Source organism: Oncorhynchus keta, chromosome 21, assembly GCF_023373465.1.
Source record: "Oncorhynchus keta strain PuntledgeMale-10-30-2019 chromosome 21, Oket_V2, whole genome shotgun sequence".
NCBI lineage: Eukaryota > Metazoa > Chordata > Actinopteri > Salmoniformes > Salmonidae > Oncorhynchus > Oncorhynchus keta.
Window position 1 is genome coordinate 38,518,374 of NC_068441.1, and position 23,291 is coordinate 38,541,664.

Below are 23,291 nucleotides of genomic sequence, written 5' to 3' on the forward strand. Positions count from 1 at the left end.
TAACCGACTTACCAAACTATAGTTTGTTAAGAAATTTGGGGAGTGGTTGAAAACCGAGTTAATGACTCCAACCTAAGTATGTACATTTCCGACTTCAACTGTACATACATACAACTCAAGTGAGAAACGTACTCCAATACGCAAGCAGCCCATCATGTTCAAAGCATGCATACACTTTGCCCTTTCCAAGCACACACACCATGAGTGCACTTTCAATGCCTGGTTGTGCATTGCTGTCATTACAAAACCATGGATTGGAATCAGGCCTTACATGATAATGAGCAAGCACTCACACCTTTCACTTCTTAACAAGACATTCAAGCATGAAGCCAAACCAAGGCATTAAGGTAGACTACCTTCGTCTGAGCAGAATAGGCTTTTGGCGGGGATGACTGGCCTTCGTCTTTCCTCCCCGTTGGCATGGTGTCTTTTCCTGGGCCTTTGGCCGTCCTCAACCTGTACCTCTGGGGGGCTGACGCCATCGCATGTGATGCTGTGCCCCTCCCTGCACCGCTCCTTCTCTCTGTCCTTCCCTTTGTGCTTCTTTGACTTCTTGCTACTGCTGGGCGAGGGAGGGGGGATAATGGTAGAGGAAGAGGTTGATGAAGAGGAGATGGTGAGGGCTGGGCGGCTGGAGCTGGCCTGTGGCAGCATGCCGGAGCCATAGCGGTCGGCAGTCCTGCTTGGGGGGCTGGCTATCGGTGAGGAGGGGTCCAGGCAGGTTGAGCTCTGGTCAAGGGGCAGGTCCTGGGTGCCACGGCCCTCAGGCGTGCTGGGCGAGCTGGAGTTGGAGCCCAGGCCAGGGTGATGAGACATAAGACGGAGGTGAGAAACAGGCAGCTGGGAGGGGTGGGGGAGGTGGTTGAGGGGCGGGCCAGCCGTGGTGGGCCTGGCTAGGAGAGACGAGCGTTTGGTGGTGGGAGCGGCGCTGTGGTGGCTGTTGTCCCCCTTCGTGGCGCTGCGGCGCACTCTAGAGGACGAGGTGGGGGTGGTGGGTGGCACTTGGCTGGTGACATGGGAAATGCGGGGCTTCTTGGGCATCAAGGGGTCAGTGAAGTGACTCGGCAACTCGGGCTGGCACTTCTGAAAGACAAACAATTCAAAACATCTCTACTGTGAATGAGTGATAATTTTTGATCTTAGTAAACATTTATTTGCATAGGTTTGAGAAAAAAATGTCTCTTTACTGGAGAGACCTGATCATCAGGTTTGGCTTGTCTTACACGCTTGTTTGTGCAAGTAATACTGAAGGTGTGTGTGTGTCTAACAGAGTGTAGAGTTGAGGCGTTACCTGTGGGGAACCCGGGAACCCATTTTTAGGAGGACCGCTGGAGGAAAGCGGCTCAGTGGGAAGGCCCAGTTTCCTGAAAGAGGGAGAACCAACTGTGAGCCACTGCTACATAGTCACCACGAGGTTCTGCTTGCAAGAAATGCAGGGGCCTGTTCAAGAGGGTGAAATGTATTGTGACCTACCGTGCCAGAATCCCATTGACCTGAACGCGGTCGTCCTCAGAGTAGCCCAGCCAGTCCCTCTGCACCTCACGGTACACAAAGGTCTTCAGAGTGTACGAGTTATCTTTGGGGTTCAGGTTGGCCACCTGTGAACAAATATACCCATAAACAAGATTTCCATTTGAAAAAAAGTGTTCTCCAATCATTTGGGAGCATTAAAAGCAACTCAAATACAACCCCTGGTATTACAATTTTTTTTTAAGAGTTACTTTTCTTCCGTTAATGAAATGCCATACTTGCATCTCAACCTGGGTATGAAATCACTGCATTTCAAATCCAGCATCTCTGTATTCAATCACAACATTAGGCAAATCCCCAAACAAGTATGAGTATTGTGTTTTCTGTATACCAAGCATGGGTCGTCAGCTTAACCACAGTTGCTGTTGCCAAGTAAACCAGTCTGAGTAGTTCAGTAAGTCATCTGCAATAGCTAGTATAAGTGTGTCTGTGTGCTTGATTCTTGCTGTGTGATCTGTGCGTGCTTGGTTCTTGCTATATATATATATATATAATATAATATAGTGTGTGTGTGTGTGTGTGTGTGTGTGTCTAATGGCTTTCATGTATGGCTGCTTGGTTCTTGCCTTGTTCAGTAATTGTGAATGAAGGTCATTGTACTACAGGGAATTGGTCTCCTAGACTGATTTGCATTCGGTGTTTAATGCCTAAGGGTGAGGAGTCCTAAGGGTAAACAGGAACATTGGTCTTCTCATACAGTGCTGCCAGTTACTCATACTTTACATAAATAGTTAGGAACCCCTCCCCCCCACACTTTTATATGAAACCAATAAAATAAAGTACTAATCTCCCCCCTCTTACTTGTTTTAGGGTTCTACCCCCCCCTCTTGTTGTTGCAGGATGCTAGCCATTATGGTTGCAGAGTTGTAACCAAACATGTTGCAGGCTGCTAGTCTTACTTATTACAGGGGTACTACTAGCCTCAAAGGATCTGCATGGTCAATCTGGCGTCTGCAGTGTTGTACAGCATTTACTGCGATACGGCCTCTGCAGAAGGCAGGGCATTCATACTTGCGCTTCGCAGAGCAGTTGTGAAGGAAGTGAGTGTATTTATACCGGACCTCCCACCCCCACCTACCGTTAACCAATCATGTCAATGTGGAGCAAGCCCTTCCACATTCTTACAAAATTTGGAAGGCGCACAGCAGTGCGGAGCTCAATTTTGGCCTCTGCATGCCTCTGGAGGTGCTGCAATTACATCACACCCTCTATACGGAGCATCCAACTACATTTTCGGACCAAGCATAAATTGGCTTCTAGCCTCACGTGTTGCAAGGCGCTAGCCTAAGCCTTACTTGTTGCAGGGTACTCCCAAGAGAGCTGCGGTCCTTCTGACTGACCCCGTCCCGCTGCATCCTGGCCAGTAGCTCCAGCTTCTTGTAGGAGCGCAACGCCAGCAAGTGGACAAGGCGGTCGCGGTATGGGCGCTGGGAAACCAGGTTGTTGGCAAGGCACTTGCGGATGGTCTTGGCTGGGTTGATGGGGGTGGAGCGTTTGCGCTCCGCGACTGGTTCAGAGCCTGACGGCGCTGGCTTGCGGATCTGGACTTTCTTACCTGAGGTTAGAGAGGGGTGAAGGAGGTGACGCTGAGAAAAATGGCACGCAATCTGCCCAAAACCAATATCCATTGAGACCATGGCATTATGGAACCTAAGAACTCCACAGTCCATTTATTTGATCATTTGTTTCTCTGACACTTAAAATGTTGTATTGCTTACCTCAATTGAGTTTACAGCAGAAACGGCACTCCTCGCTAACTAGCAGCTTAGTCACTAACAAAGGTTTTTATTATTAATATGACATCATAATAATGTTATTGAACACTGACTGAAAGAGTACGAAAGCCAGCAGGCACTTGGAACACTAGAGCAGGGATAAATCAATTATCAGCAGGCAGAGTTTTTCTTAAGCGGATGGTTGGTCAAATTGAAAGCCCAAACAGAAACACAATTTTAGAGTGGCCATTAATGCTTCCAGCACAAAGTACACCTGTGTAATGATCATGCTGTTTAATCAGCTTCTTGATATGCTACACCTGTCAAGTGGATTATCTTGGTGAAGGAGAAATGCTCACTAACAAGGATAAACAAATTTGTGAAGAACATTTTAGGGAAATAACCTTTGTATGTATGGAACATTTCTGGGATCTTTAATCTTAGCTCATGAAACCAACACTTTACATGTTGTGTTTATATTTTCGTGAAGTAAAAACACCAGGGAATCATCTCCTCGTGATTTTAATTTTGGAAATCTGTTCAAGTATTCCCATGCATAATAGTGAGATACATGATCTTATGCAAATGTAAGCAATATTTGAAATAGTTTGTCATATTCCTCAGTTTTATGACAAACAATAAAAATATATATTTTTAAATGCTCAGAGTTATTTTTTGTTGCGCCAAATACCCTGCCCTAAAGAGTCAAAGTTTCTACTCTGTGCGTTCGGATCTGGATGTGGACTGAATTTGAACTGACTGTACGTTACTAGTACAAGATACATCATAGAAGCCTGATTTGGAGAGACTGAGTTCCCAATGTAAAAGTCAATGTCATTAAGAGGATACAGAGAATCTGGCCCCCAGCTCATGTTGTCTGATTAGTCAGGATGCCTTGACATTTCTCCATAATGCTCTCCAGTGATTATGAAATTCAAAGGCGCTCTACAAGATTAAAGGTTAGAGAGAAACGTGTACCCTCGTCTGCCGCCTCCTCCGGGCAAATGCTGATAGAGATCTCGCAGTCTATGTGCGCAAACCACACATCAATTTTTGCTGTCTCAAGGCCTGGTGAGCGACTGAAGTAGGCGAGTTGCTTGCATCAGCTGCTAATCAGCTTTGCTTTCAGCACTGGCCAGCCTAGTGACGTTACATGGGAGATAATAAAAACACAGCTACCCATCACAGCAGCTCTGTTGGCTTGCTATCAGAATTAGTTTCTGCCATGACATACATCAAATTCAATTTGATGGGTCACATACACATATTTAGCAGATGTTATTGCGGGTGTAGCAAAAGCTTTTGTTCCTAGCTCCAACAGTGCAGTAGTATCTAACCATTCACAACAATGTGACCAATAACATTTGATGCATGTCATTCAAACCAACAGACCTGCCGTGTAGCACTGCTGTGTGTTTATGATTTCACTTTGGCGTACTAAACTCTGAATAGCATCAAGTAAATGGGTCTTCCATTTAAGACAAACATTGCATAAGGTCCCAGGCCAACATACATAACAGACAAAGCCTAAACAAATTAAATAAATGAAGGCTAGGGCTAATTTAGCACATGTTAATAGGAGTGCTTCTACTGAGCCAGCTGTTACATGCCCAAACTCCACCCCTTTCCTCTGCTCCCCTCTCAGTTTCCATCTGGGACACAATATGCAAATTAATCCCCACGGGCAGAAACTAGACCGAAAGGTTGGTTTAACTGACTTTTCAAGTTTGAGAGTACAGAGAGCAAAGATTTCATATTAAGTTTGTGAATAAACAAGGTAGTGTAGAGAATCATTGTACCATCTAAACTGCTGTGAAATACATTTTCCATAAGCACAAATATTGTACTTTCAGCTGTTTGAAGCTGGTGTACAACACCAAAACAAAACTTGAGAATGGGAAGCATATAAATAGCATACATAGAACATATCTACCACTTCTTAGACTTGCTTTCGTTGAGAATGACATTTCAAAAAACACATCTACAAATTTGTTCAGGTCACCTAATAACTTACATATTGCAGCATTAAATGTAGTTCCAGAGAAGCCCTAGAGTCAAAGACGCAAATCTGCGTACTGTTGAGAAAACATGCAATGCCATGTTAAATAAACAATACCAATTCATGTAGATAACTGGAACTATATTTCTATTAGAAACTGGACAAGCCCTGAACATCTCCCCCTTTATGAACATTGCTATACGATTGTCTAAACTAACGCCTATTCAGACAAACTGGTAGACGCTGTGTTTTGCGCAATCATGTGACATAGCACAATTTTATCCTGTATTTTAGGCCTTATCCCGTAATGAGAATTACACCCCAAATTAAAACAATTGTCTGATGATGGTGCTGGACCATCTGGCATAATGAAAAGGGAACAGTGATGAAAAATCTTTCAATAAACCTTTCAAATCCAGGCATGTCACATAATTGCGCAATACACAAGGCACTAAAATTATAATCACATACAAAGAAGCCTATGGGGCACACTGCCTTTTAGAGTAACATAACAGGTGACAAATGGGCCATTTGGGTGACATCAAATCTGTTGTTACATGGCACCTGAAGAAAAACTGCCAGTGAAACTCAGTTTATGGCCCTCTGCTGTGGGAGAACTCTGTCCACTCCCAGGTCAGTGGAGGTTGATTTTGCATGGCCAGTTACAGCAACAGTGAGCTGTTACGAGGGGAAAGGAGATTGAGAGAATGTGCAGCGTATCTCCACCGGCAAAACAGGACGAGAGCCAAATTACATTGGCCCGAGATTTACTTTCCCTTTTACACGTGGCCAACCTTAATCCAGTCGTAGTGTATTAGAAATAGAAAGGCAAGACAATTGGTTAGGCTGTAGGCCAGTGTTGTCGTTAAATAAGAACTATTTGCAGAGTGCGACTAACCCAGATATGGCTGTGGTGGCATACAGTGTCAATACTCATAAGTGAGTGTTTCCCCTATATTCATTTAGGAGTGGTGACCAAACACTACTGAATTGTTGCCACTGCTGCAAAAAATACATAATCATATCTGCAGAGACGCGCTTTTAAATGGATAGTCATTCAATGATAGGAAGTCTATGGGAAGAGCTAGCATGTCAGTGCACTAACACTAGCTTTCAAAATGAGTCCTTTTTGGCTAACCACAGCAGTCAACAAGCTAATCAGCTACCTAGATAGCTTTCTAGCACATTTACTAACTTGTTTGTTAACAATTAACAAGCTAGTTAACTACCAAACGTTCTTGTCAAACTGTCAGAGTAGTTAGCAAGCAACAAGATATTCCAAAGGTCTAAAAAGCACTTACATCCGATTTATATGCATTCAGACAAGTCACATGGCCAGGAATCAGATTTGTATCGGATTTCAAACCACCTACGAATGTAGTTTGAAATATCTGATTCCATGTGCTTTTTGGCTGTTTAGACTGCAAGGAAAAAATAATAATAATAATAATAAGAAGAAGAATCGGACATGCAAAAAATTGCCAATGTGAACAGGCCTTAATGGGCTGGACCCAAAGGGTTTAGTCAGGCGCAAACAAAGGAAATGTGTGCTTAAAATGGATGGAACTTGCCTTTGAAATGGCCTCCATGCTTGAGGACTTTGGTTCCATCCTCCTTAGCCAGCGTCATAAGCTCCCGAGTCACCTGGTAGGAGTCGTTGGTGGCACACAACGTGACTTTGTCTTGAACCACCCCCAAGGACACCAGGTGCGGGGTCCCCGAACTGGAGAGGACGGGGGGGGTGGGGGGGGTTTCAGTCCCACAGCACAGGGTTTCTCAACATGGACCATCTCAATTCAACCAATTACTCATTAACAAGGCTCAATGACAGAATTTTATGACACCAGAGTGACAATTATTTCAGTTAACTAACCAGCTTACAACAATTTACACTAGGTCTTCAGTAGCGAGCATTGCCACATGCTTGGTTTCATTCCAGAGGGTGCTTACCTGGACACATATTGTTGGATGCACTCAAAGCTTCCCTGAGGGTTGTCCTTGCCCACATTGGACAGGTAGAAGTCAAAGTTCTGACATCCATCTGGAGAGTCAGTCCTTGGGATCTTAATACGCTGTGAGGTTCACATCCAAAGGAGATTAATAAAAATATTCATCAACCACAGAAAACAAGGAGCGTCTCTCTTCCCTATATGCATGAAACTGCCAGGAGTGACGTATTGCACAGAGGTACTCGATCATTCTGAAGGGAAATGGGATTTAATTTTCCTCTACTGCTATAGTGCACAGAAGAAGAGATTTTGCTCATATTTGAATGTGACAGAGTCAGTCATGCCGAATAGCGAACCATCTGTAAAAAACACTCAACTGGGTCTAATTTCTGAAGGTCTCTTAACATTAACCCTTTACAGTGATGTTCAGTGTGTTGAATCTGTCAATATAGACTGATCTGAGACTAATGACACAAGCAGATCTTAGAGGTCTGAGTTGTTGTGTGTGTGTGTGTGTGTTCCCTCTGCTCTGGGCCCAGCTGCAGACTGCCAAAGATGTATTTACAGATAGACATTAGAGAGTTCAACTATTCATAGTGTACAGCCCAGGTAGTCAGGGGTTAACCAGATGCTTTCAGAAGGGTGGAAAGAGTAAGGCCCCAAGCCTCTAAATACAACTCGTAGCTTAACAAATGTATATTTCACTGAAAACACAAAACATTGGGTCTACACCAGCTAGGGTAGGAATTGTATTTAATGTGTATACCACCAGCGCTCAAATGATAGGTTTGCTTAAATCTTCAATAATGGTTGCATTAAACATGCAGTTTACCCCCCACAGGGTTGACCCATAACTAATACTGTAGTTCTCAAGTCAAAATGAAGATCTGACATGTGAACATACTTACCCCTTGGAGTCCCTTGAATTGCATTGTTGGCCACGAGGACGTTACATTCTGAAAAAGAGAGGACAGGATTAGACTCTAATCACATTTTCAATATAAGCATTGATTGTAAGTTGTTCCATCATAACAATAATGTGAATGTCACTCAGCTACAACTGGACTATCACAAATGTGGTTGAGAAAAATAGAGCCGTTTCTCATTAAGTGACAAAAGCAGGCCATTCTGTCAACCAGTCACAGCTCATATGCTATTGGTGAGCATATATTGTGTTTCATCTGGCAAATCAACTAGCAAAGAAGCAAGCTAGCAAAAGCATGTTTATAGTTTCATGAATTTGCAACAAGCAAAATGTACAGTAAGAGTAGGAATATGAAACTCCCTCTTATATTGAAAGCGATGTAAATAATAAGCATCTCAGACAAAATAGTCACATTAACATTACCTCAGAATTAGCAAGTATTCAGACCTTGACTTTTTCCACATTGTGTTAGGTTACAGCCTTATTCTAAAATTGATTACATTTCCCGCCCCCCTACACACAATACCCCATAACGACAAAACAAAAAACAGGATGAGACATTTTTGCTAGTATATAAAATAAAAAACAGAAATGACGTAAGTATTCAGACCATTTACTCAGTATAAGCTTGGCACACCTGTATTTGGGGAATTCGTCCCATTCTTCTCTGCAGATCCTCTCAAGCTGTCAGGTTGGATGGGGAGCATTGCTACACAGCTATTTTCAGGTCTCTCCAGAGATGTTCGGGCGGGTTCAGGTCCGGGCGCTGGCTGGGCCACTCAAGACTTGTCCCAAAGCCACTCCTGTGTTGTCTTGGCTGTGTGCTTAGGATCATTGTCCTGTTGGAAGGTCCTGAGCAGGTTATCAAGGATTTCTGTACTTTGCTCCGTTTAGCTTTCTCTCAATCCTGACTAGTCTCCCAGTCGCTGAAAAGCATCCCCAAAGCATGATGTTGCCACCACCATGCTTCACTGTAGAGATGCTGCCAGGTTTCCTCCAGAAGTGAAGCTTGGCATTCAGGCCAAAGAGTTCAATCTTGGTTTCATCAGACCAAATAATCTTGTTTCTCATGGTCTGAAAGTCTAGGGAAGAGTAATGGTGGTTCCAAACTTCTTCCATTTAAGATTGATGGACTCCAATGAAGTTGTAGAAACATCAAGGGTGACCAATGGAAACAGGATACTTAAGTAATACATTAGCAAATATTTACATAAACCGGTTTGAAGATTTCTGTTTATTTCATCCATTTGATAATAAGGCTGTAACGTAACAAAATGTGGAAAAAGTCAACAGGTCTGAATACTTTCCAAAGGCACTGTATGTCTGATCATAATAAAGTGAATCACATGTAGTCAGATTACGTCAAGAGGTCACGTATAATGGTAGCTACATGAGTAATCATTGGCACGGCAGAATAGGTTCTTCCCTGGCTTTTTTTAAACTTCAGGAACTTCCCTTTGGCAAATTTCCCTTTACCGTGTACACTAAAAATAATAAGTGCAAGTAAACTTGCTCGCGGTGTCACAATACACATACCAGGTTTACCATCACGATTTTAATTAATTAAATTTCACCTTTATTTAACCAGGTAGGCCAGTTGAGAACAAGTTCTCATTTTACAATTGCGACCTGGCCAATATAAAGAAAAACATTGAGACACAGAGTTACACATGGAATAAACAAACGTAGTCAATAACACAATAGAAAAATCTAAAGACAGTGTGTGCAAATGAAGGGAGGTAAAGCAATAAATAGACCATAGTTGCGAAATAATTACAATTTAGCATTTAAACACTGGAGTGATAGATGTGCAGAAGATAAATGTGCAAGTAGAGATACTGGGGTGCAAAGGTGAAGAAAAAAAAAACAATATGAAGATGAGGTAGTTGGGTGGGTAGGCTATTTACAGATGGGCTATGTACAGGTGCAATGATCTGTAAGCTGCTCTGACAGCCGATGCTTAAAGCTAGTGAGGGAGATAAGTCTCCAGCTTTAGTGATTTTTGCAGTTCTTTCCAGCCATTGGCAGCAGAGAACTCGAAGGCAGCCAAAGGAGTTGTTGACTTTGATGGTGATCAGTGAAATATACCTGCTGGAGCACGTGCCATGGTGGGTGCTGCTATGGTGACCAGTGAGCTGAGATAAGGCGGGGCTTTACCTAGCAAAGACTTACAGATGACCTGGAGCCAGTGGGTTTGGCGACTAATATGAAGCGAGGGCCAGCCAATGGTAGCACACAGGTCGCCGTGGTGGGTAGTATATGGGGCTTTGGTGACAAAACAGATGGCACTGTGATAGTAAATTGGATGTAATCCGAGTAGTGTGTTGGGGTCTATTTTATAAATGACATCGCCGAAGTCAAGGATTGGCAGGATAGTCCGTTTTATGAGGGTATGTTTGGCGGCATGAGTGAAGGATGCATTGTTGCGAAATAGGAAGCCGATTCTAGATTTCATTTTGGATTGGAGTTGCTTGATGTGAGTCTGGAAAGAGAGTTTACAGTCTAACCAGACACCTAGGTATTTGTAGTTGTCCACATATTCTAAGTCAGAACCGTCCAGAGTAGAGATGCTAGACGGGCGGGCAGCGATCTGTTGAAGAGCATGCATTTAGTTTTACTTGCATTTAGGAGCAATTGGAGGCCATGGAAAGAGAGTTGTATGGCATTGAAGCTCGTCTGGAGGTTTGTTAACAGTGTCCAAAGGGCCAGCAGTATACAGAATGGTGTCGTCTGTGTAGAGGTGGATCAGAGAATCACCAGCAGCAAGAGCGACATCATTGATGTATACAGAGAAAACAGTCGGCCCGAGATTAGAACCCTGTGGCACCCCCATAGAAACTGCCAGAGGTTCGGACAACAGGCCCTCCGATTTGACACACTGAACTCTGAGAAGTAGTTGGTGAACCAGGCGAGGCAGTCATTTGAGAAACCAAGGCTGTGGAGTCTGCCGATAAGAATGTGGTGATCGACCTGGCCAAGGCTTTCGACTGTCAATGAATACAGCTGCACAGTATTGTCTTTTATCGATGGTGGTTATGATATCGTTTAGGACCTTGCGCGTGGCTGAGGTGCACCCATGACCAGCTTGGAAAACAGATTGCATAGCAGAGAAGGTACGGTGGGATTTGAAATGGTCGGTGAACTGTTTGTTAACTTGGCTTTTCGAAGACCTTAGAAAGGCAGGGTAGGATAGATATAGGTCTAACTGTTTGTGTCTAGGGTGTCTCCCCCTTTGAAGAGAGTGATGACCGCGGCAGCTTTCTAAAACTTTAGGGATCTCAGCCGATATCAAAAGAGGTTGAACAAGCTAGTAATAGGGGTACTCGATACCACGGCAAAACAAGGCATATTAGCCAAAAATCACAGAAAGCCACTTTTGAGGTCAATATCATTTCATTTTAAATGTTTGATGTGAATTTTTCAGAGACAGCCATGTATGTATTAATGAATGAAAGGACGTTAGTATTCAAATACTTGTTAGAGTAAAAATATTGACAGGGCTATTTTAACAGTAAAAAGCGTTTTCTAAATTACATTAACATAATTGTTACTTACCATGACATTTCAAATAATGAATTTAATAAAACAAACTTTTCAATGTAGTTTTTATGACGCCCCATAAAAAAAGGCCGGTAGACTTCACGTGTGCAGCTTGTTTATGTCGGCCAATCAAAGTGGCAAAGAGGCTCAATGCAAAATGGAATAAAGTTACAGAATTTAAAAAAGTTAGCGAAATGAGAAGTAGGCTACAACAAGCAACAGGTAGGCTGTTTTATTTGAATGGAGTTGGGGAGAAAGCACATCATGTGACCTCGGGAATTAGCCTAACTAGCTATAGCTTGCTAGCTTCATTAGGTTACTCCAGTCAAGACAGACACTTATATGGGATGATAAATAACATTGTGGATTCTACAAGTTAGCTAGCCTTGGCTGTAGCAGTTTCATTGGGTACATCGTATATCTCACTCCTGCTCGCATCTCACCAGCCCCTCAGCAGCTGCAGCAATAGAGCACCAGCCTCTCACACAACAGTGCTCAGGTTAAAAATCACGACTTTCTTTCAGATAGTCAAAATACATGATACTATTCGAATAGTGAAATCATTTCTAACCACCATCCCTAATACAATCAATTTGACTGTTTTTACCAAACAACCTAATGGTAATCATTTGAGAGTAAATGCATTGAGTTAGAGCTCGTTTTGGCTGATTTCATGGGGCTACAGATGAAAAACAATTTTTCCTTTCCATTTGGGACTTATTGTACTAATCAACAAAAGTTGCATTGAAGAAGCAATCTCATCTTTTACAAAAGCGTGTGTGGTCTCTTTTAAAACTAATAATGTCATTCACACAGTGAGATAAGTGAAAAACCATACAATCAGCTTTGTGACTAGGGTAGTGAATTGATGTTGGCTTCATCTGTAAGATAGCAAGGAGAGTTAGCCTACATAGCTGGAAACTACCGGTATCTTTGATGGCACAGAAGAACATGGCTGACATTTTACATTCTCCCAACAAATTGTGCCATTTTACAACTTATTGTGTACATAATGTTGCAGCTACTGTCTCTTATGACCAAAAATAACTTCTGAACATCAGAAAGGCGTTTCCTCACCGTGGACTGGAATAAACATTTTCCTTTAACGAGTTAGAAGAGAAAGTTATCCTGCTTTCACTGGAAAAGGCCCAGATCCACACCTTTTGCACAAAGAAAAAAAATGTATGTGGACCCCAAGGAACTTGAAACCCTCGACCTGCTCCACTACAGCCCCGCCGATGTTAATGGGAGCTTGTTCGGCCCGCCTTTTCCTGTAGTCCACGAGCAGCTCCTTGGTCTTGCTCACACTGAGGGAGAGGTTGTTGTCCTGGCACCACACTGCTAGTTCTCTGACCAAATCCCTATACTCGGTCTCGTCATGGTCGGTGATCAGGCCTACCACTGTTATGTCGTCAGCAAACTTAATGATGGTGTTGGAGTCGTGTTTGACAACGCAGTCATGGGTGAACAAGGAATACAGGAGGGGACTAAGTACACACCCCTGAGGGGCTCCAGTGTTAAGGATCAGCGTGGCAGACGTGTTGTTGCCTACTCTCACCACCTGGATGCGGCCCGCCAGGAAGTCCAGGATCCAGTTGCAGAGGGAGGTGTTTAGTCCCAGAGTCCTTAGCTTCGTGGGCACTATGGTGTTGAACGCTGAGCTGTAGTCAATGAACAGCATTCTCACGTAGGTATTCCTTTTGTCCAGGTGAGAAAGGGCGGTGTGGTGTATGTCATCTGTGGATCGGTTGGGGCTGTATGCGAATTGGAGTGGGTCTAGGGTGTCTGGGAGGATGCTGTTGACGTGAGCCATGACCAGCCTTTCAAAGTACTTCATGGCTACCGACGTGACTGCCAAGGGGCGGTAATCATTTAGGCAGGTTACCTTCACTTCCTTGGGCACAGGGACTGTGGTGGTCTGCTTGAATCATGTAGGTATTATAGACTTGGTCAGGGAGCGGTTGAAAATGTCAGCAAAGACACTTGACAGTTGGTCCGCGCATGCTTTGAGTACACGCCCTGGTAATCCGTCTGGCCTAGCGGCTTTGTGAATGTTGGCCTGTTTAAAAATGTTTTGTTCACATCGGCTACCGAGAGCGTCTTCACACAGTCATCCAGAACAACTGGTGCTCTCGTGCATGCTTCAGTGTTGCTTGCCTCGAAACGAGCATAAAAGGGATTTAGCTTGTCTGGTAGGCTTGCGTCACTGGGCAGCTCGCGTCTGGGTTTACCTTTGTAGTCCGTAATAGTTTTCAAGCCCTGCCACATCCGACGAGCGTCAGAGCAGGATTCAATCTTAATCATGTATTGATGCTTTGCTTGTTTGATGGTTTGTCTGAGGGAATAGCAGGATTTCTTATAAGTGTCCAGATTAGTCTCCCACTCCTTGAAAGCAGCAGCTCTAGCCTTTAGCTTGATGCGGATGTTGCCTTTAATCCATTGCTTCTGGTTGGGATATGTACGTACAGTCACTGTGGGGAAGACGTCGTCGATGCACTTATTGACGAAGCAGATTGAGGTGGTGTATTCCTCAATGCCATTGGATGAATCCCGGAACATATTCCAGTCTGTGCTAGCAAAACCGTCCTGCAATATAGCATCCGCATCATATAACCACTTCCGTATTTAGCGAGTCACTGGTACTTCCCACTAGTTTGCTTGTAAGCAGGAATCAGGAGGATAGAATTATGGTCATATTTGCCAAATGGAGGGCAGGGGAGAGCTTTGTATGCATCTATGTATGGAGTAAAGGTGGTCTAGGATTTTTATCCCCCCTGGTTGCACATGCTGGTAAAAAAAATTGTAAAACTGGTGTAAGTTTGCCTGCATTAAAGTCCTCGGTCACTAGGAGCGCCGCTTCTGGGTGACCATTTTCTTCCTTGCTTATGGCTTTATAGAGTTGGTTGATAGAGGTCTTAGAGGTCTCCGGCTTCTCAGAAGGATCCCCGATCTGCGTCCCCTTTTCCGGAATCTTTTCTTCATGCAAAAGATGTGAATCTGTTCCAGTGAAAGCAGGATATCCTCGTCGGACTGGTTAAAGGAAAAAGTTTATTCCAGTCTGCGGTGAGTAATCGCTTTTCTGATGTCCAGAAGTTATTTTCGGTCATAAGACACAGTACAGCAACATTATGTACACAATAGCTTAAAAAATAAGTTACACAAAACACAAAAAAATGTATAATTACACAATTGATTGGGAGAATGTAAAACGTCAGCCATGTTATTCGGCGCCATCTTCCCATCTTCTTCCAACTTCGATTGGCTTGTTGTCAGCTTGTTCTAATCTCCTATTGGCCAAGGCAGTGTTCCTTCCCATATCCCCTCCTGACACCCTTTCTACCACTGACTTGAATTAGGCTACTTAACAGGACAAGATCTTAACTTCTTGATTCAACACACTAAGTCCCAACCGTGCCTGAATGAAATCCTTTAGGCCCAGTTTCTCAACTTCCAATCATTTGGATTAGGATTTTAAAAAATGGTTTTTATTGGTCCCTGGCCTGAACATCCTGGGAATATGCTACAGAGTCTGACTAGCTTGTTCCTGGAATTATGTAAATGTTGTTGACAGTCCATTGAACTTCCCAGGACTCCTGGCCTCGGTTGATCACAGGCCCCAGAGGCCCGTTAAGTGCATCTCTGTTGTGCTTCCAGATAATACACGTTGTATGGCCATGGGATTAACACGGTAGCTTTATTTGGTCCCTACAGATTGGTTTGGTAAGAGTCCGTAAGGGCCCACAATCACCAGAGGCTGACGTGATAGGGATTTGCGCAACTGTGACAACTATTTTTTTCCTGAGTCATGATTCTGTGTTTGCCACTGAGAAAAGCCTGGAATGCAAAGCCATGGAATGAGACCAAATCCACATCACATACCAACAATACTGCCCACCAGGACAGTCAGTTAGACAGAGGAAATGTATTGGCCAATACAGAAGAAAAAACATATTAGCTTCAGATTTTCTAAATTTGGGCAAAACTATGTAAAGAAAAATGTATTGCTGTTCGCCCTTTTCTGTGAATATCTTGTAGGTCTAATGTGCGAACTGTTTTGCAAACATATGTAATGTTTTCTTACAATAAAATAGCTGTAGTTATATTAATCATTGTGCAAATGGAACCTCTCCCATCCAGAAAGTCCTTGAAAAGCACTAGTTTAAAAGGATTCATGCTATCATGAACTTTTACTGTAGCTTTAAGAGAACAAGCACAAGATTAGAAGTAAAAGGAGTGAAAACCCTAGCGACTAGTATTTTGAAGAAAACAGCATATAACCCAATCAAACGTTAAGTAGGCCTATAATTTTATATAAAAACGGCCAAGTAGCCTATGCTATATATTTATTATAAAGATTGGCAATAAAGTTTCTTGCCTGGGGAGCTTGCCAATGTAACATTCACATTTAAGTCAAGAGTTTAGTCATGAACATAGTTGAATCATGAACATAACGTACACTGACAAACTCAGAGTGTGGAGCAGCTGGATAGGTCTGTAGCCAAAACATTGTTACAATAAGGTGTATTGCTATTCCAAAAATAGTTTGGAATGAAACCAATGTATTGATGCAGATAAGTAGTAACAACGGAGTGAATTCGATTTTTTTTGTATAAAAAGGTGATTTTTGGGTGAGAATTTCATAAAACGTGCTAACATAGCTAGCTACAAATGTATTAAAAAAAAAAAATTAAATAAGAAAATGTTTTTAAAAATTGGTAGACAATGGTGGTGTGAATTTGTAAACTACACATTTAGTCATCTTAAACAGGTTTGACCTAATGGTAGCAGCTGGTGACAGTGGCTAGCTAAGTAAACTAACATCCACTGTTGACTATTTTCAAGGTAAAAGGAACATTAGCCAAATTATTTTATAATTTAAGTGGACTGTCAATTTAATGTATCTACTAAAACTTTTAGTATAGCTAGCCAGCAAGTTAATGTTAACTAGCAAGCTAGCTAGTCAGAATAATTGCTTTCTGAACTAGCTAGATTGGCTGTCTAAATTTTGACTATTGTCAAATTCAGCTTATGATTGCCATCTCCTTTATTACAGTATTATAGGACGTTTGTCACCGATATGTTTTCTTAAGGAGCCAGTTACCATTACTCCTTAAAGCTGCAATATGCAACGTTTTGGGCGACCCGACCAAATTCACATAGAAATATGAGTTATAAAGCTGTCATTCTCAATGAAAGCAGGTGCGGTAGATCTCTTCTATGTGCGTTATTTCTATGCTTCCTGTTCTTAAATGTTGGTTTTGCATCTTTTGCTTTTGGTTTTGTACACCAGCTTCAAACAACTGAAAATACAATACTTTCTGTTATGGAAAATATATTTCACAGCAGTTTAGATTAGAGGTGGACTGATTAAATTGGAATGGCCGACTAATTAGGGCCGATTTCAAGTTTTCATAACAATCGGAAATCGGTATTTTTGGACACCGATTTGGCCCCAATTTTTTTTTATACCTTTATTTAACTAGGCAAGTCAGTTAAGAACACATTCTTATTTTCAATGACGGGCTAGGAACGGTGGGTTAACTGCCTTGTTCAGGGGCCGAAACGATAGATTTTTACCTTGTCTGCTTGGGGATTCAATCTTGCAACCTTAAAGGTTAACTAGTCCAATGCTCTAACCCCCTGATTACATTGCACTTCACGAAGAGCCTGCCTGTTACACGAATGCAGTAAGCCAAGGGAAGTTGCTAGCTAGCATTAAACTTATCTTATAAAAAACAATCATAATCACTAGTTAACTACACATGGTTGATGATATTACTAGTTTATCTAGCGTGTCCTGTGTTGCATATAATCAATGCAACGCAGGGGGATGATTTAACAAAATCGCTTTTGTGAAAAAAAAATGCACAATCGTAGCACGACTGTACCTAACCATAAACACCAATGCCTTTCTTAAAATTAATACACAGAAGTATATATTTTTTAAACCTGCATATTTACCTTAAGGAAATCCAGGTTAGCAGGCAATATTAACCAGGTGAAATTGTGTCACTTCTCTTGCGTTCATTGCACGCAGAGTCAGGGTATATGCAACAGTTTGGGCAGCCTGGCTCATTGCGAACTAATTTGCCAGAATTTTACGTAATTATGACATAACATTGAAGGTTATACAATGTAACAGGAATATTTAGACTTAGGGATGCCACCCGTTAGATAAAATACGTAACAGTTCCATATTTCACTGAAATAATAAACATTTTGTTTTCGGAATGATAGTTTTGACCATATTAATGACCAAAGGCTCGTATTTCTGTCTGTTATTATGTTATAATTAAGTCTATGATTTGATAGAGCAATCTGACTGAGCGATGGTAGGCAGCAGCAGGCTCGTAAGCATTCATTCAAAGAGCACTTTTGTGAGTTTTTCCAGCAGCTCTTCGCAAGCACAGCACTGTTTAGGACTTCAAGCTTATCAACTCCCGAGATTAGGCTGGTGTAACCGATGTGAAATGGCTAGCTAGTTAGCAGGGTGCGTGTGTAACGGATGTGAAACGGCTAGCTTAGTTAGCGGTGTGCGCTAAATAGCGTTTCAATCGGTTACGTCACTTGCTCTGAGACCTTGAAGTAGTAGTTCCCCTTGCTCTGCAAGGGCCGTGGCTTTTGTGGAGCGATGCTTTGAGGGTGACTGTTGTCGTTGTGCGCAGAAGGTCCCTGGTTCGCGCCCGGGTATGGGCGAGGGGACGGTTTAAAATTATACTGTTACACGTGCTAATAGCGTTTAGAGGTTGTTCCCCTTGCTCTGCATGGGTAACGCTGCTTCGAGGGTGGCTGTTGTCGATGTGTTCCTGGTTCGAGCCCAGGTAGGGGCAAGGAGAGGGACAGAAGCTATACTGTTACACTGGCAATACTAAAGTTCCTATAAGAACATCCAATAGTCTAACATCTAATAGTGTATATGAAATACAAATGGTATAGAGAGAAATTGTCCTATAAATACTTTATTAATTACGATCTAAAAACGTTTACCTTGGGATATTGAAGTCTCATGTAAAAGGAACCACGAACTTTCATATGTTCTCATGTTCTGAGCAAGGAACTTAAACGTTAGATTTTTTACATGGCACATATTGCACTTTCACTTTCTTCTCCAACACTGTGTTTGCATTATTTAAACCAAATTGAACATGATTCATTATTTGAGGCTAAATTATTTTTTATTGATGTATTATATTAAGTATATATATTAAGTTAAAATAAGTGTTCATTCAGTATTGTTGTAATTGTCATTATTATATACATTTAAAAAAATAAAAAAATAAACTTAAATCAGCCGATTATTCAGTATTGGCTTTTTTTGATCCTCCAATAATCAGTATCGGCGTTGAAAAATCATAATCACTCGACCTCTAGTTTAGACAGCACAATTATTTTCCACACATTGGCAGCTTGTTCTGTCACAAACTGACATTAGGCAAACTATTATAATTTTAGCAACGTTTTCTGCATATTGCACCTTTAAGGTCCAAGGACCTTACTATATCTTGTTTTCAGAGGTAGTGCTAATTTACTATGTAGCATGCTCTGAACTCCTGTGTGTAATGGAAGGCAGGCAAAAAGTTGTCACTGAAAAGTACAGTATGTGTGTATTTTGAATTTGTTAAATTATTTTGATGTGATATGAAATTAAAGGGCCTTATGTTTCTAGAATCATATCGCAATTGATGATCGACTTCACGTTTAAATGGGAGTATTTTGCTGTTTTAGCGGTCTTCCGTAAACACGCGCTGTAACATGGGGATATGGCCGTGTGGGAACACTAACCCTATAATGGCGTGTAATTCATTTAACGTTATGTTTTTTGAAAATTGTTTCTAGTTGATATGAAAGTTAAGGTCCTTATCATGCTATCACAACTGATGCGTGTTAGTGTTCAGACCAAGCATCGGTGCTCTTAACAAAACTCCCCGTACAGAAGACTCCTTCGTCCAATGACTTAGCTACTGTAATGTGTAATGGAACAGGGTCATGATCAAGGGTTACGATAGTTACCTTAGCTAGCTAAAAAATATATATATTATTTCCTAACATCTCCAAAACACTGACTGCAGTGCCAATGCGTGGCTTAAGAACATGTGGTAAATTAGCTAAAGTTAAGTAAAGATGTCACGCGAAATTGTCATCAAAATAGTCATCGATTTTACCAAACAGTGCGATTCGTGTCACATTTCAGTACGGACTTGAGTAGAAAAAAAGTGGACTTGGCTGGGGAAAAGGTTACTTTTTTTGTTGTTGGGGAAATTACATTTGGTTAGCCAGCTAACGTTAGCTACATTGACAGATGTAGCTGGCTACAGTACATCGACTACACAAATCAATTTCTCTCAAACTTTGACTTGTAATCCACAAATTGCTAACTCACTTCATGGCATATGCATTATTGGTTTGACAGTAAATTACGTTAACTAGCTAGGTAATTTGAACAACGTTTGCTCAACCCGACTGTGCGTGGCAGTTAGTTCACCAGTTTTGATAGCATCGGTAGTTGTAGAAGGTAAGCTATAAGACATGTATTCAACTTTACCTTAGAGGTTTGGTACTTTTCTATCGCTCTGAAAGCTGTCTCTGTCAATTTGACGTGCAATACAGTGACGTGGTCTGTATTCCGTCGGCCACAATTCAGTCCATACGTCCCATCCACGGAGAGCGCCGCCATCTTTACCAACCCTCTACCATCGTCTGGGTTTTATGTCCGAGCATATAGATACTCTACCTCTAATTCAAGGGAGGGACTCCCCCAAGGGACTCCCCCAAGGGCTTGTTCTATTTTTTTTGATTGGGCTTACTTTTTCTTTCCTCTCTCATAACCATATGTAATTTCAGCCCTCCTCAGACGTCACTCCCTCAGTGTATGAATGCTAGAGTTTGTCGTTGTAGAACTCATTCTTTTGAGAAGTGAAAGGAATGGATCGAATCAGCTGTGGTCTGTCCACTACTACGTCATAGAAAAATACGGTATCATAATGTCCACTTGGAATTAGTGGAAATGTATGCTGCTGACTGATACCTACAAAGTGTTTATCTTTGACATTTATTTACTACTGACAGGTATTACTTTTAAATTCAAAGATTTTTTCCATTGCTTTTCACTGACATGATCCAGATTCTCTTACAATAATTTATAGTGAAAACAATATATATTCATTGTAGGGTTTCATAAAGATGAGACCCCCATAGTAAAGTATAATAATCCTTCTCAGCATGTTTCTCTGGCTGACAGTGGCATTGCCAAACCAACAAACAATACAAAAAGTAAAAATACTCTCAATAAAGGATTTGTAAAACAGAGTCAGTATAGTACAGTCTATATTAAAAGAAGCCAACTTTTTTAGATGGTACAGTCTCTGTTGGCTCTTTTTGTAGATCAGGTCTGTACATTTACATTTACATTTACATTTACATTTAAGTCATTTAGCAGACAGTGAGAAGGATTACTTACCCTTACTTACCCTATCCTAGGTATTCCTTGAAGAGGTGGGGTTTCAGGTGTCTCCGGAAGGTGGTGATTGACTCCGCTGTCCTGGCGTCGTGAGGGAGTTTGTTCCACCATTGGGGGGCCAGAGCAGCGAACAGTTTTGACTGGGCTGAGCGGGAACTGTACTTCCTCAGTGGTAGGGAGGCGAGCAGGCCAGAGGTGGATGAACGCAGTGCCCTTGTTTGGGTGTAGGGCCTGATCAGAGCCTGGAGGTACTGAGGTGCCGTTCCCCTCACAGCTCCGTAGGCAAGCACCATGGTCTTGTAGCGGATGCGAGCTTCAACTGGAAGCCAGTGGAGAGAGCGGAGGAGCGGGGTGACGTGAGAGAACTTGGGAAGGTTGAACACCAGACGGGCTGCGGCGTTCTGGATGAGTTGTAGGGGTTTAATGGCACAGGCAGGGAGCCCAGCCAACAGCGAGTTGCAGTAATCAAGACGGGAGATGACAAGTGCCTGGATTAGGACCTGCGCCGCTTCCTGTGTGAGGCAGGGTCGTACTCTGCGGATGTTGTAGAGCATGAACCTACAGGAACGGGACACCGCCTTGATGTTAGTTGAGAACGTCAGGGTGTTGTCCAGGATCACGCCAAGGTTCTTAGCGCTCTGGGAGGAGGACACAATGGAGTTGTCAACCGTGATGGCGAGATCATGGAACGGGCAGTCCTTCCCGGGAGGAAGAGGAGCTCCGTCTTGCTGAGTTTCAGCTTGAGGTGGTGATCAGTCATCCACACTGATATGTCTGCCAGACATGCAGAGATGCGATTCGCCACCTGGTCATCAGAAGGGGGAAAGGAGAAGATTAATTGTGTGTCGTCTGCATAGCAATGATAGGAGAGACCATGTGAGGTTATGACAGAGCCAAGTGACTTGGTGTATAGCGAGAATAAGAGAGGGCCTAGAACAGAGCCCTGGGGGACACCAGTGGTGAGAGCGCGTGGTGAGGAGACAGATTCTCGCCACGCCACCTGGTAGGAGCGACCTGTCAGGTAGGACGCAATCCAAGCATGGGCCGCGCCGGAGATGCCCAACTCGGAGAGGGTGGAGAGGAGGATCTGATGGTTCACAGTATCGAAGGCAGCCGATAGGTCTAGAAGGATGAGAGCAGAGGAGAGAGAGTTAGCTTTAGCAGTGCGGAGCGCCTCCGTGATACAGAGAAGAGCAGTCTCGGTTGAGTGACTAGTCTTGAAACCTGACTGATTTGGATCAAGAAGGTCATTCTGAGAGAGATAGCGGTAGAGCTGGCCAAGGACGGCACGCTCAAGAGTTTTGGAGAGAAAAGAGAGAAGGGATACTGGTCTGTAGTTGTTGACATCGGAGGGATCGAGTGTAGGTTTTTTCAGAAGGGGTGCAACTCTCGCTCTCTTGAAGACGGGAGGGACGTAGCCAGCGGTCAGGGATGAGTTGATGAGCGAGGTGAGGTAAGGGAGAAGGTCTCCGGAAATGGTCTGGAGAAGAGAGGAGGGGATAGGGTCAAGCGGGCAGGTTGTTGGGCGGCCGGCCGTCACAAGACGCGAGATTTCATCTGGAGAGAGAGGGGAGAAAGAGGTCAGAGCATAGGGTAGGGCAGTGTGAGCAGAACCAGCGGTGTCGTTTGACTTAGCAAACGAGGATCGGATGTCGTCGACCTTCTTTTCAAAATGGTTGACGAAGTCATCTGCAGAGAGGGAGGAGGGGGGAGGATTCAGGAGGGAGGAGAAGGTGGCAAAGAGCTTCCTAGGGTTAGAGGCAGATGCTTGGAATTTAGAATGGTAGAAAGTGGCTTTAGCAGCAGAGACAGAGGAGGAAAATGTAGAGAGGAGGGAGTGAAAGGATGCCAGGTCCGCAGGGAGGCGAAGTTTTCCTCCATTTCCGCTCGGCTGCCCGGAGCCCTGTTCTGTGAGCTCGCAAGGAGTCGTCGAGCCACGGAGCGGGAGGGGAGGACCGAGCCGGCCTGGAGGATAGGGGACATAGGGAGTCAAAGGATGCAGTAAGGGAGGAGAGGAGGGTTGAGGAGGCAGAATCAGGAGATAGGTTGGAGAAAGTTTGAGCAGAGGGAAGAGATGATAGGATGGAAGAGGAGAGAGTAGCGGGGGAGAGAGAGCGAAGGTTGGGACGGCGCATTTACTCCACTGAAGCTTATTGTCCAAAAGGACACTCATATA

At 43.1% G+C, this 23,291-nt stretch overlaps 1 protein-coding gene across 5 annotated transcripts in view; it reads right to left on the minus strand.

Moving 5' to 3' along the window:
• The window catches only part of ell2 (elongation factor for RNA polymerase II 2), a 48,094-nt gene extending 27,561 nt beyond the window's left edge, over positions 1-20,533 (minus strand). The window contains exons 1-8 of one of the 5 annotated variants that reach the window (XM_035797512.2): positions 20,201-20,533; positions 8,102-8,149; positions 7,195-7,316; positions 6,816-6,967; positions 2,826-3,085; positions 1,474-1,598; positions 1,292-1,364; positions 357-1,083 (exon numbers count right to left, since the gene is read on the minus strand). In XM_035797512.2, the coding sequence (XP_035653405.1) occupies positions 357-1,083; positions 1,292-1,364; positions 1,474-1,598; positions 2,826-3,085; positions 6,816-6,967; positions 7,195-7,316; positions 8,102-8,149; positions 20,201-20,332 (1,639 nt within the window). In that variant the 5' untranslated portion in view covers positions 20,333-20,533. The remainder of the gene's footprint in view (positions 1-356; positions 1,084-1,291; positions 1,365-1,473; positions 1,599-2,825; positions 3,086-6,815; positions 6,968-7,194; positions 7,317-8,101; positions 8,150-20,200) is intronic. The other 4 variants (XM_035797511.2, XM_035797514.2, XM_035797513.2 and 1 more) reach the window with 4 other exon arrangements.
• Positions 20,534-23,291: the final 2,758 nt, after the last annotated feature.